Source organism: Marmota monax, unplaced genomic scaffold, assembly GCF_021218885.2.
Source record: "Marmota monax isolate L192 unplaced genomic scaffold, Marmota_monax_Labrador192_F-V1.1 WCK01_AAM20220418_F8-fsc00069, whole genome shotgun sequence".
NCBI lineage: Eukaryota > Metazoa > Chordata > Mammalia > Rodentia > Sciuridae > Marmota > Marmota monax.
Genome location: NW_026695243.1, coordinates 6,737,009 through 6,750,051, shown reverse-complemented (window position 1 = coordinate 6,750,051; position 13,043 = coordinate 6,737,009). Strand labels below are relative to the sequence as shown.

The 13,043-nt window shown below is 35.5% G+C and overlaps 1 protein-coding gene across 2 annotated transcripts in view; it reads left to right on the top strand.

Annotated features, from left to right (window-relative positions):
• Reck (reversion inducing cysteine rich protein with kazal motifs) overlaps positions 1-13,043 on the top strand; it is a 78,924-nt gene that overhangs the window by 38,364 nt on the left and 27,517 nt on the right. For both annotated transcript variants that reach the window (XM_046457402.2, XM_046457404.2), the window contains 4 exons: positions 2,788-2,821; positions 5,347-5,544; positions 7,475-7,742; positions 12,814-12,993. In XM_046457402.2, the coding sequence (XP_046313358.1) occupies positions 2,788-2,821; positions 5,347-5,544; positions 7,475-7,742; positions 12,814-12,993 (680 nt within the window). The remainder of the gene's footprint in view (positions 1-2,787; positions 2,822-5,346; positions 5,545-7,474; positions 7,743-12,813; positions 12,994-13,043) is intronic.

Here is a 13,043-nt window from a genome sequence, read left to right as displayed (position 1 = left end):
TCATTGGTCGAGTGCTTGCCTAGCATGTGTGAGGCACTGGGTTCAATTCTCAGCACCGCATATAAATAAATGAAAAATAAAGGTCCATCAACAACTAAAAAAAATTTTTAAATGGTGTTCACTGACACTTAAGGTATCGCCATATAAAATTATAAAAGTTATTACTGCAACAAACGCAAGTAAATCTACACCAGAAAGGTCTATTGGTGAATATTATGAGAAGCGAGAGATACTTGAAGAACATCTCTGAACTCTATGAGTATGACATCAAAGGAAGCAACTGTGCCATTTTCTTTTTTCTTCAGAAGGTGGCAAACTTTAGGGAAAGGCCAAATGGGAAATATTTGGGCTTGTATAACATATAGTCTCTGTCAATTCAACTCTGTCATCATAGCATATGTACTGTGAAGTAGACAAATAAATGCATAAATGAATAAGTAAACTTTATTTATAAAAATAGGTGATAGGCAAGATTTGGTTTATGTGCCATAATTTACCAACCCCTTTTTGTCATTGCAAGCTGGGATCCATAGCTATTTCCCCTTTCTAGGCCTCAGTCTCTGACTTCTGTAACATAAGGAAGCTAGATTAGATGATCTCTGATATTTCTCACTCTGTGTTTCCTTTAGTACCTCTCTCTTAGCTAAATGATTCACCAGTCTGACCCATGGTGACATTTCTTTTATGTATAAGGTCAAATTTTTAAAATTCCAGCTTAAAACAAATTTATAAGTTTCTAAGTCCAGGATTTTTCAGCCTTGACACTATTAACATTTTAGTGTAGATAGTCCCTTTGTTTTAGGGGGTAGGGGAGCTGTCCTATACATTATAAGATGCTTAGCAGGATCCCTGGCCTCTACCCACTAGATGCTAATTACACACACACACACACACACACACACACACCACTTATGACAACTAAAAATGTCTTCAGACATTGCCAAATGTCCCCTGGGAGACAAAATTACCCTAGGTAATTTTGGTAATTTACCAAATTACCCTAGGTAATCCAGAGCCTTAGAGACTTTGAGAATAATTAGAAGAATCCCCAAAATGGAAGTTAGACCATGGAATTCAGGAACCACCAAGACAACAAATACATCTATTCAGATACAAAGTCAAAAGGTCAAAACCAAAAGGAATAACCAGCTTATTAGAAAGAGAAGGGCAATTAGAATTGTATTATTCCAGTCAAAACAGATTAGAGGTAGCTTTTAAATGTTGACTTAGCTTATAAGTGTTCCGAGGCCAGTGAACCCCAGTAGAGGGCTGTCTATCATCTGTAGCTGAAAGTCAAACTAAAACAAGGAAACGTTAATGAAGACAAATAAATAAGACCATTATTAACACCAAGAATATTTATTCTTCTACTTCTCTATGTTGTTTGACGGGCTCTAGCAGAAAGAATTCATACTGGGTGCATTTATTAGCCCTTATCTATGAGGCCCGGAGTGTTTCTTTGTTGGTTGGTTGGTTTTGTTTTGATTTACTTTAAATGAATAAATCAAGTATGGCTTATTCCAACAATGGAATATTATTTGGTGGAGAAAATGAATATGGTACAAGCTTTACCACATACATGTTTCTCTGAAGTTAGCTTTTCAATAATAGTAAAGTTGGTCCTAGAGCTCAAGTCTAGATCATTTACCTGCCTTGTGATTTAGCTACTATTGAAAAGCCAAAATCGTCTCAATTCAACAGTAAGGGTGCATTTGATTTCCATCTACTTCTTATTTGTGCCCATATTATATATTTTAAGAATTCATTCTCTTCCAGTTATAAATAATATTAATCATAGCTGACAAATCCTGAATATCCCAATGGCTTTGGACAAGGAGTTTTTTATTTTTGTTTTCCTTCTTATTTTCCTTATATTTCCCCTATGGTAACTTTGATACAGTGTGCATTGTCCGAACAGTAATCTCAGATCTCTCAAAATTCTAATTCTAGTCTCTGTTTTGCTTTATGATCTGGGGCAGGTCTTTTTCCTCTGCTGAAGGAATGATTTCTTTTATCTGAAAAATAGTAGGAAGATTTTAAATTCTGGTCTCAGGAAGGTTGCATAAGAATTATCTTCAAGGACTGGGGCTATAGCTCAGTGGCAGAGTGCTTGCCTAGCATGTGTGAGGCATTAGATTCAATCCTTAGCACCACATAAAAATAAACAAATAAAGGCCTTCTGTTCAGGTACAATTACAAAAAAAAATTTTTTTTTAATCTTCAAAGCCTTGTTTAAACTTTAGATATCTATGCCCAATCCCTGGGTTCTGATTCTGTAATTTAAGACCTGGTGATTCCAGTGCACAGCCATGTTTGAGAACCATTGGAGATGATCTCTAAGATCATTTAAACTCTAAAATGCAGAAGTTATGTGAAACATATATTTCTTTAAATGTTTTTTATTAGATTACTTCATGGAAAGTGTTTTATATCCTACAAAAAATAATGGAGATTAATGCATTGTAGCCACCCCACCACTCCACACACACACACACACACACACACACACACACAGTCACACAATGATACAGTTTACCTAAACTTGGTTTGCTGTTTATGTAGCCAGCTTATAGCTTGGGGTGATCACCTTGATCCCTAATAGGTATTAGATGATGTTTCCCCTTTTCCCCAGAAGGTCATTTCATAGCTTCAATGTTTTCAATCTTCAATTTAGAGAGGAATTAAATAATTTTGATATCCTGATTTCTATATAACCATAGATGGGATAAAATTAGAAATTCTTTCTGGTTGTTAATTTCTGTTTATTTGTTTTTCTTTAATTTACAGAATGCTCTTTTCAGTTGCATTAGCAGAAATGAAAGTAAGTATATTGTCAATGATTATACAAGCAGTTCAAAGAGCAAAATACAGTTTTGAACATGATTAGCCATTACAAATTTTGCCCAGATCCTGGCATTATAACTTAGGCTGTTAATAAGCCATCTGAAATAATGTGCATAGCAGAATTCTGCTAGGCTCTTTTCCTCTGTGGTGTTCAAGTCATTCGTGTAGTATAACAATTCCCATGTTCTAATTGCAGGTTTACAAAGCAGACAGTAGCGTTAGATGTGCTAGAGGAATATAATAACAATAAGAGGGTCACTTTCAAAGGTCATACACATCCACGTTATATAATGTAGCACTTGCCAAGAGCTGCCTCTCAGTTCATTTAGCTGAATTTTTTTGAGTACTTGCTTGGTATGGGGCCGCCATATCTGTGGAAGATGTGACCCATACACAAAGAACTCTAGGGCAGGGTAGAATATGAGATAGAGCACTGATAAGTGTTGCACTTCAAAGGAAGGAGGGAGCGTAGCCTTTAAGGGGCTCAGAGGTGACTTCATAGAGTTGGTAGCTGAGCTGGGCCTTGAAAGGTGGACAAGATGTAAATAGTGGAGATCAGAAGAAGGGCACTGTAGGTGAAGGGAATCAGGAGAGCATTTAGAGACGGGAAAAGACACCTACGGAACAGACAGTTGTTTAGATTAGCTTGGGAGGATATTAAGAAGCATTAGCTGTCCATATTCTACCACATAATCCTATATCCTCCTACACGGGCAAGGAAGCCAGCCCAAGGAGGAAGTGAGAAGGTAGACATCTGGTCCTATTCTGCTCGTCTCCTCTGTCCTCACCATACCACTCTCAGTGTATCCTCACTGAGGTCACATTGATAAAATTAAACCATAAATAATTTTTCTTTGTGGAACTGTGGAGGTAGATCAGTGATAGAGTGTTTGTTTAACATGTACAAGGTCTTGAATTTGATTCCCAGCACCATATGCACCACCCCCACCCCCACCCCCGAAAATGATAAAAATGGATTTTATTCGTGATGAAAATGAACTCTTTGGCAGGGGGCACAGTAACTTTGGTAGTCAGTCCACATTGAAAACAGGTGGCACAATAGATACAGAACAGTTTCCTAGTCCAGGAAACTAAGGCTTATCCTTATTTAGTTCTGTCCCAAGATAGTTTGTTATTAATCTGTATATGATTTTACCATTATCATTATTTCTAGAAGTCACCTAAATTCACCAAAAACCTAGTTCTGGTTCTTCCATATCTATCTCTAATAATTATCTGGGAATTCTTACCTGTCTTTCTCCAACCCTCTTCCTGACATACATCTACCCTGGCTCCCTTTTGCCTCTTACAGATCCCCTTAGACTCCTATAAGGGTCTCCTAGTCTTCATTATAATTACCACATCTGCCCCTCTGCCCCTGGCCACTTATCTCCCTCTCCCCAGATACTTTAAATGGCAGCCTATTGATTTTTTTTCATTTTTTAATACAAAGTCATATTTATTTCAGATGAGTTTTACTCTTCAGTATTGAGGCAAATCATATCATTTATGAAGATTACCTCTATTTAGACATATTCTTGAGGATGTTCAAACTGTATAGAAGTTTTAGAATTTTGTTTTGAGATATACAGTTATTTAATTGTCAAATTAGTTAAATAATTCTGATGCCTCTTAGTTTTAACTGGTCCTATTTTGTTTTTGTTTTTTGGGGGGGGTTGACTTTTTTATTGATTTTATTTTTTTAAATACATGACAGCGGAATGTATTACAATTCTTATTACACATATAAAGCACAATTTTTCATCTTTGTATAAAGTATGTCCATGCCAATTCATGTCTTTACACATGTTTTTTGCATTACAATTCTTATTAAACATATATACCACAATTTTTCATATCTCTGTATATAAAGTAGGTTGACACCTAATTCATGTCTTCATACATGTACTTTGGATAATGATGTCCATCACATTCCACCATCCTTGCTAATCCCCTGATAACTGGTCCTATTTTGTAAATGTGAGATATTTGGGGTTTAATTTTTGTTTTGCTATGCTTGTTTTGCTTTGTTTATAAACCTCCACAAATCTAACATGGAATGAGGCTTTTTCAGTGGTTCTCTTGGCATTTGGAGAAGACAGATTTGCTATATGAGACTGTCTTGTGCATTGCAGGATGTTTAACAGCCCTGGCCCATGCATTAAATGCCAGTACTAGTCCCTGGACAACCAGAAATACTTCCACATGTTCCATACTCTTCCAGGGGGTCGTACTGTTCCTATGGAGAACCACTGGATTATAGACTATAAATTGATGAATATTGACTTTCTTACACCAGTGAGCACTTCACTGTCCCCATAACTATGCCTACAATAATACTGATTTCAAGTGTATAAACATAGTTTATGGTTTTATGGTTTCCTGTGGCATGGTTTCATTTCTCAAATTGAGAAAGGTATACTGTTCCATCAGTATGGTGATGATTTAATGTTAACAAAAAGCTGTTTCATTTCAGTGTCTTCTCTTTTTTTCCCCGTATAGTGGGCTCGGTGTGTTGCAGTTATGCAGGTCATCATACAAACTGCAGAGAATATTGTCAAGCCATTTTTCGAACAGACTCTTCTCCTGGTCCATCTCAGATCAAAGCAGTGGAAAATTATTGTGCCTCTATTAGTCCACAATTAATACACTGTGTGAACAATTATACCCAGTCTTACCCAATGAGGAACCCAACAGATAGTAAGTAAAAGGGACGTATTTTTTTTTTTTTTTCATTTCAACCTTGGTAAAAGAGTTTATAAAAAAGGAATGATACATTCTTGTAGGTAGTTGCAGTCTTGGTCACTTGGGAAACACCAGACTTCCTTTGGTGTTTAGATTTGACAGATTGGATGTTACTGTCACAGTTAGAAGGTGCCAAGAAAGATGGGGCTATAGAGAGTATGAGGAAATGGGAATTTTAGTCTGAGGATGGAAGAGTTCTTTGATATGAATATTTTGGAGAGAAGTTAACCATCAGAATTTCAGATTATTTTACTTTTTGATCTAGCAAGTCCACTTTAAGAATTTATCCAGCAAGAAAATTTACACAAATTTGCAAAAATATGTTGTAAATATGCTTATATACACATTTGTAGACAAAAATTGGAAATAACCCAAACATCTATCAGTAGGATATTGATTAAATAAATTAGAATATATATATATATAGATCACAACACTTTGCAAACAACAAAAAGAACATTTATATAGAAGCAAAAAAAAGCAAGTTACATAACTAAAGGTATAGTGTGATACATTTTTAGTTATATACCTAATTGTTTTATATTATATATTTCTGTAATTTGAATTTTTTTTACCAGTGAGCAATGGTTATTTTTGTAATAAAAGATCATAAAAACAAAAGAGAGCCTTTTTTTTTTTTTTTTTAAATCAGGGCCTCCTAATGAGCCTGCACCTTATAGGGATTTTCAAGGTCTCAGCTTTGTACATCCTAGAATCCATTTTTGTCCTCTGGAGGTCATCATATTTTAAAGAACTGACTGATTAACCAAACTGATAGAAGATTTATTTATAAGCCACATGCCAATGACTTTTTATATGTGGACACTGGAAAGAATTGTTTCTATAAACTCAAAAGCAATGTGCCTTATTTGGCCACAATCAAAATCAAAAATTACTCTAAGGATTTTGGCATTCTGTGATGTGGCTGTGTGGTGAAAATTATAGGATGAAACATTTGCCACAAGTATCTTCCATCGGCTTCCATTTGTTTTAAAGGCAGATCTGTATTCCCCAATATTTAGGCTACCAAGAGGGGCTGCTGGAGCTAACAAGATTGCAGCTTTAAAACAAAGCAGTAACAACAACAACAACAAAAAGGCAGGAAGAAGTTTTAAGGGTAGAAGGGCAGTCATTTCTAATATATGTTAACACAGAGGACTCTGGATAAGCAGGCTACAAACAAAACAGGCTTCTTCAAAAGTCAAAGACACCAAGAAAAGTAATTCAGAGAGACCCTTCTGAATTCCATAGCTTCATTAATAGTGTTCTTTAATTTTCTGATTCTTTGTAGAAAATTAGAGGCCAGGGACTGGGAACATAGCTCAGTGGGAGAGCACATGTTTACCACTGGTTTAGTCCCTAGCACCAAAAATAAAGAAAATTAAAGGCAGAAGCAGACTGTTAGCTTGTCAGGGTGTGCTACTATATTATTTAAATTACAACTTAACTAATTTTCACAGACATAGAAAACCTTTATGCTGTCTTGGAATATGGTAAAATACAGTGTTTGTGTTTGTTGCTATTAAAAATTAGTTCTCTCTCATGTCAAGAACATAATCCCTCTTAGACATCCCCTACTAGAAGCAAATCCACTTAGATATACAATATCTTTTCCAAGAACATAAAATATCTTTTATATGAGGGCTTCTTCAGTGTAGGATGACTTTTCATTTTCATTAGGATGCTAGAAACCTCATGATTAGACACCTTGTCCACTTTTTACTACACTGCAAAGTAATGAAGAGAATTTAATAGACCCTGTATAATACAGATACTGACATCAAGTAGTAATGGTTTTCCACTACATAGTCATGTTCTTCTTCTCTTCTGAGCAATAAATGCAATAAAACCAGCTCATTAAACCACTTATATTCTGAAAATGTAGGTTTGTATTGCTGTGACAGAGCTGAAGACCATGCTTGCCAAAATGCCTGCAAGAGAATTCTGATGTCTAAGAAAACAGAAATGGAGATTGTTGATGGTCTCATCGAGGGTTGTAAGACCCAGCCCTTGCCTCAAGATCCTCTTTGGCAGTGTTTTCTTGAAAGCTCACAGTCAGTTCACCCTGGAGTCACTATACACCCTCCTCCCTCTACAGGCCTGGATGGGGCTAAATTGCATTGTTGTTCTAAAGCAAACACTTCAACATGTAGGTCAGTATCTTATTTTCTTTTATTAAAATAGTAGAAAATAATATTTTAATTAATTATTTTAGGCCTAGCAAATGCATGTTATATTTTTGCATTGTGTAGGCTGAACATTTAGAAGCTATTTCATTCTGTTATCCACCAAATATTTACCGATCATTGGGTATATATAAAACATTGTTTCATATATCACATGCTTTTGTGATATGAAGGATTAGCCTTGACAGGGCAACAGAATTTGAAGATGATGCAATGTGAATTTTGCTTTCAAGGAATCATTAAGTAAACTTTCAATTTAGAAGATGTTTTGATCTGACATCTAAAAGATATTCTCTTTATTAAATTATGAAACTTTGAACTTAACCATAGCATTTGGTCATATTGGTGAATAAACTGGTTGGCACTTATATCCAGAGTTAGAAAGCAGTGCATTGACATTCATTTCAGTATTACACTTAGGGACAAAAATTAACAATACAAATATAGGATAGACAAGAATCTAGAGACAAGAATGAATGGAGATAACTAAGGTCATGGTAGAACACAGATTATAGTGCAGGCACCGTAGCACACACATGTAAATCCCAGCTACTCAGGAGCCTGAGGCAAGAAGATCACAAGTTTGAGGTCAGCCTGGGGAACTTCTTAGGACCCTGTCTCAAAATAAACAATAGAAAAGGCTGGGAATATAGCTCAGTAGTAAATTGTCCTGAATTCAATCCCCAGTACAAACACACACACACACACACACACACACACACACAACAACCCACACACAGATGAATTAGAATTTGTTTAATAAATATTTTGGGTGAAAAGCATCCACAACATTTCTAGGATATCCTGAAATTAATTTGAGAAACAACCATTTCTATGGTTTCTAACCATTTCTATGGATCTTTAGCAAATAAAAAAAGTGCCTAAAATAACTTATCAAACTTTACCAAAGATATTAAAAATATTTGAGGAAATTAATGGAAGGATTTAAAGGAAAATTAAGTTGGCTCTGAGGTTAAGGAAACTGTTTGCATATAAAAGTTAATACTGATGAGAGAGATGCTATGTAATTCTTAGAAAGAGAAACCTCTGCCAAAGAACTATGCTGACATAGAGTTACTGGAAATTGAGGTAGCTATGCAGTCCCAGAGGAGCTTTAGTAAGAAACAGTTTCCTCTCTCAATCTTGAAATAGATTTCATGGTTTGCTGACTGCTTTCACTTCCATCAGATTTGATTTTTATGAAACAATTGGGAAAAATTGTGTAATTTTCATTTACATGTGAGAAAGAAAACTTAAGAGATATTAATAATCTATTCAAGGTAACTATAGAAAATTAAGGACTAGGGCTGAGGTTGTGGCTCAGTGACAGAGTGCTTGCTTCGCAATATGAGGCACTGGATTCGATCCTTAGCACCACAAAACAATAAGTAAACAAAGATATTGTGTCCATCTATAACTAAAAATTTTAAAAAGGAAGAAAGAAAGTTAAGGACTAGGGCTGAGGATGTTCAGTGGTAGAGTGCTTGCCTAGCTTGATATGTGAGGCCCTGCCCCTGCAAACTGAATCAAGAAGACATACACAATTGAAACAGATCAATTTCAACCAAGGAAATAGAGGACACCATCAAAAGCCCACCAACCAAGAAAAGCCCAGGACCAGATGGATTTACAGCTGAGTTCTACAAAACCTACAAAGAAGAATTAATACCAATACTCCTCAAATTATTCCAAGAAATAAAAAAGGAGGGAACCCTTCCAAACTTATTCTGTGAAGCTAGTATTATCCTGATACCAAAACCAAGCAGAGACACATCAAGGAAAGAAAATTTTAGACCGGTATCCCTGCTGAACATTGATGCAAAAATTCTCAATAAAATTCTGGCAAATCGCATACAAAAACATATTTAAAAAACAGTGCACCATGATCAAGTGGGGTTCATTCCAGGGATGCAAGGATGGTTCAACATAAGGAAATCAATAAATATAATTCATCACATCAATAGATGTAAATATAAGAATCATATGATTATATCAATTGATGCAGAGAAAGCATTTGACAAAATACAGCACCCTTTCATGTTCAAAACACTAGAAAAACTAGGGATAGTAGGAACATACCTCAACATTGTAAAAGCTACCTATGCTAAACCCAAGGCCAACATCATTTTAAATGGAGAAAAATTGAAAGAATTGCCTCTAAAAACTGGAACAGGACAGAGATGCCCTCTTTCACCACTTTTATTCAACATAGTCCTTGAAACTCTAGCCAGAGCAATTAGACAAATGAAAGAAATTAAAGGGATATGAATAGGAAAAGAAGAACTCAAACTATCATTTTTTATTGACAACATAGTTCTATATTTAGAGGATCCAAAAAAAAAAACTCCACCAGAAAACTTCTAGAATTAATAAATGAATTCAGCAAAATAGCAGGATATAAAACCAATACCCATAAATCAAATGCATTTCTGTGCATCAATGATGAATCCTCTAAAAGAGAAATTAGGAAAACTACCCTATTCACAATAGCTTCAGAAAAACTAAAATTCTTGGGAGTCAACTTAACAAAAGAGGTCAAAGACCTCTACGATGAAAACTACAGAACACTAAGAAATTGAAGACCTTAGAAGATGGAAAGATCTCCCATGCTCTTAGATGGGCATATTTAATATTGTCAAAATGGCCATACTACCCAAAGCACTATACATATTCAATACTATTCCAATTAAAATCCCAACGTCATTCCTTATAGAAATAGCAAAAGCAATCATAAAATTCATTTGGAAAAATAAGAGACCCAGAATAGCCAAAGCAATCCATAGCAAGAAGAGGGAAGCAGGAAGTATCACAATACCAGGTCTTATACCACAAAGTTAAGATAAAAATACACTTCTCTAACCACTGGGATAGATCTTACAAATAAAATCAAAGAAAGAAACTATAGAACTCAATAATACAATCAATAATTTGAACTTAACAGACACATATAGAATATTTTATCCATTAACGAGCAAGATACTCTTTCTTCTCAGCAGCACATGGATCCTTGTCCAAAATAGACCATATGTTATGCCACAAAGTAAGTCTTAGAAAATACAAAAAAATAGATATATGACCCTGCATTCTATCTGACCATAATGGAATTAAATTAGAAATCAATGATAAAATTAAAAATAGAAGCTACTCCAACACCTGGAGACTAGACAATACACTATTGAATGATGCATGGACAACAAAAGACATCAGGAAGGAGATAAAAAAAATTCTTAGAGGTAAATGAGAATTCCGATACAACACATCAAAATCTCTGGGACGCTACGAAAGCAGTGTTAGAGGAAAGTTCATTGCATGGAGTTCATTCATTAAAAGAAGAAAAAGTCAACAAATAAACAACACTACAGCTCAAAGCCCTAGAAAAACAAGAACAAACCAACACCAAAAGTAGTAGAAGACAGGAAATAATTAAAATCAGGGCAGAAATCAATAAAATTAAGCAAAAGAAACAATTCAAAAAATTGACAAAACAAAAAGCTGGTTCTTTGAAAAAAATAAATAAGATTGACAAATCTTTACCAATCTAATAAAAAGGAAAGAGAAAACTCAAACTAAAATTCATGATGAAAAAGGAAATATCATGATAGACACTACTGAAATACAGAAGAAAATTAGAAACTATTTTGAAAATTTATATTCTGATAAAATAGAAAACCTTGAAGACACCAACAAATTTCTAGAGGCATATGATCTGCACACAATGGCTGAAGTATCCCAAGATGGAGGTGGGCCAGGCTTGGCTCTGGCATGGGTCTGCAAGTTGGCAGGGCAGTCCTGGGCCATGGCCTGGGCCTTAGCTCCTGTGCAGGTCTTTGGGGTGGTCCTGGGCCTGGGCTGTGGCGTGGGTCTGCCAGTCAGTGGAGCAGTCCTCACCTGATATAACTTTATTCCAACTTCCTCATCCTCATAATGTATATATGCTTTATTGAGACTAGGGACCTTGTCTGGCTTATTCACCACTGCACTTCCAGTGTCTTGAACCAGCACTCACACAAAATAGGCACTCAGTAAACACTAGAGTGAATAAACAAAGTTAAAGATACCCTCTTCATAGGGGTGATCTTGAGATTCAAATAAAATGTGAGAAGAGTGGAGAATTTTTACTTGTGACTTTGTATATTTCAAAATAATAAAATTTTTCCTAGTGAACATGTATTACTTTTATGAGTAAAATAATGGAATGAATATAATGTATAAGAGCATGTTGGAAATGGTACAGATAGTTTTAGCTATATACACATACTTAATTTGCTTTGTAATCATCAAATACTGAAAATAAGAATGTCATATATCAACTACAATAATATATAGAGGCTTTGGAATAACTTCAGGAACACAAATGGCTTGGAGTAGTTTTACAGGAGAAACTAGCAGACCCTGCATTTATAAAGCTTCTTAAAAGAAGTCAGAGGACTATGTCATGGTTTGCCTCCTGTGATTGCCTTTATGGAGAAGAAAAACATGTGCTTTAAGTAAAGATCAAAGTGAGATCAGAAAGATATAGGGAGAAATAATTGTGCCAAGAACTAAAGATATACAAATATTCTAACTGAACATTAAATTTAGCACTGAGCTTTCTAGCAACCATGGCAAAGAGAAAAGATAACCAGGTGTACACCTTTGATCCAGCTACCTGGGAAGCCAAAGCAGGAGGATCACAAGTTTGAGGCCAATCTGGGCAATTAGACCCTGTCTCAAAATTGAAGGAAAAGAAAGGGCTGGGGATAACTCAGTGATAAGAGTGCTTTCCGAGCATGTGCAAGGCCCTAATTTCAGTCCCCAATACTACCAAAAAGAAGGAAAAAGAGAAGGGAAGAGACAGATAACTTAAAAAGCCTATTTTTCATGGTGGGGAAAGAAAGGTCACTTTTTCTGGCTCCAAATCCTAAGAAATAGTCATTTAACTCTTTACTTTTTGTCTTATTAAAAAAGTATATAGTTCACAGATTTCCAGTTTTACTCAAATCAGGTATTTAATCATATGGCTTCTCTCTATGTGTCTGCACTTGTGCTTTTGTTTCAGGGAACTGTGCACTAAACTTTATAGCATGAGCTGGGGCAATACACAGAGTTGGCAGGAATTTGACCGCTTTTGTGAATATAACCCAGTGGAAGTGTCCATGTTGACCTGTCTAGCAGATGTCCGGGAACCTTGCCAGTTGGGCTGTAGAAACCTTACTTACTGTACTAATTTCAACAACAGGTAAGAACAATTTGTACATGGAATGGAAATATTTTATCATTAATCACTTG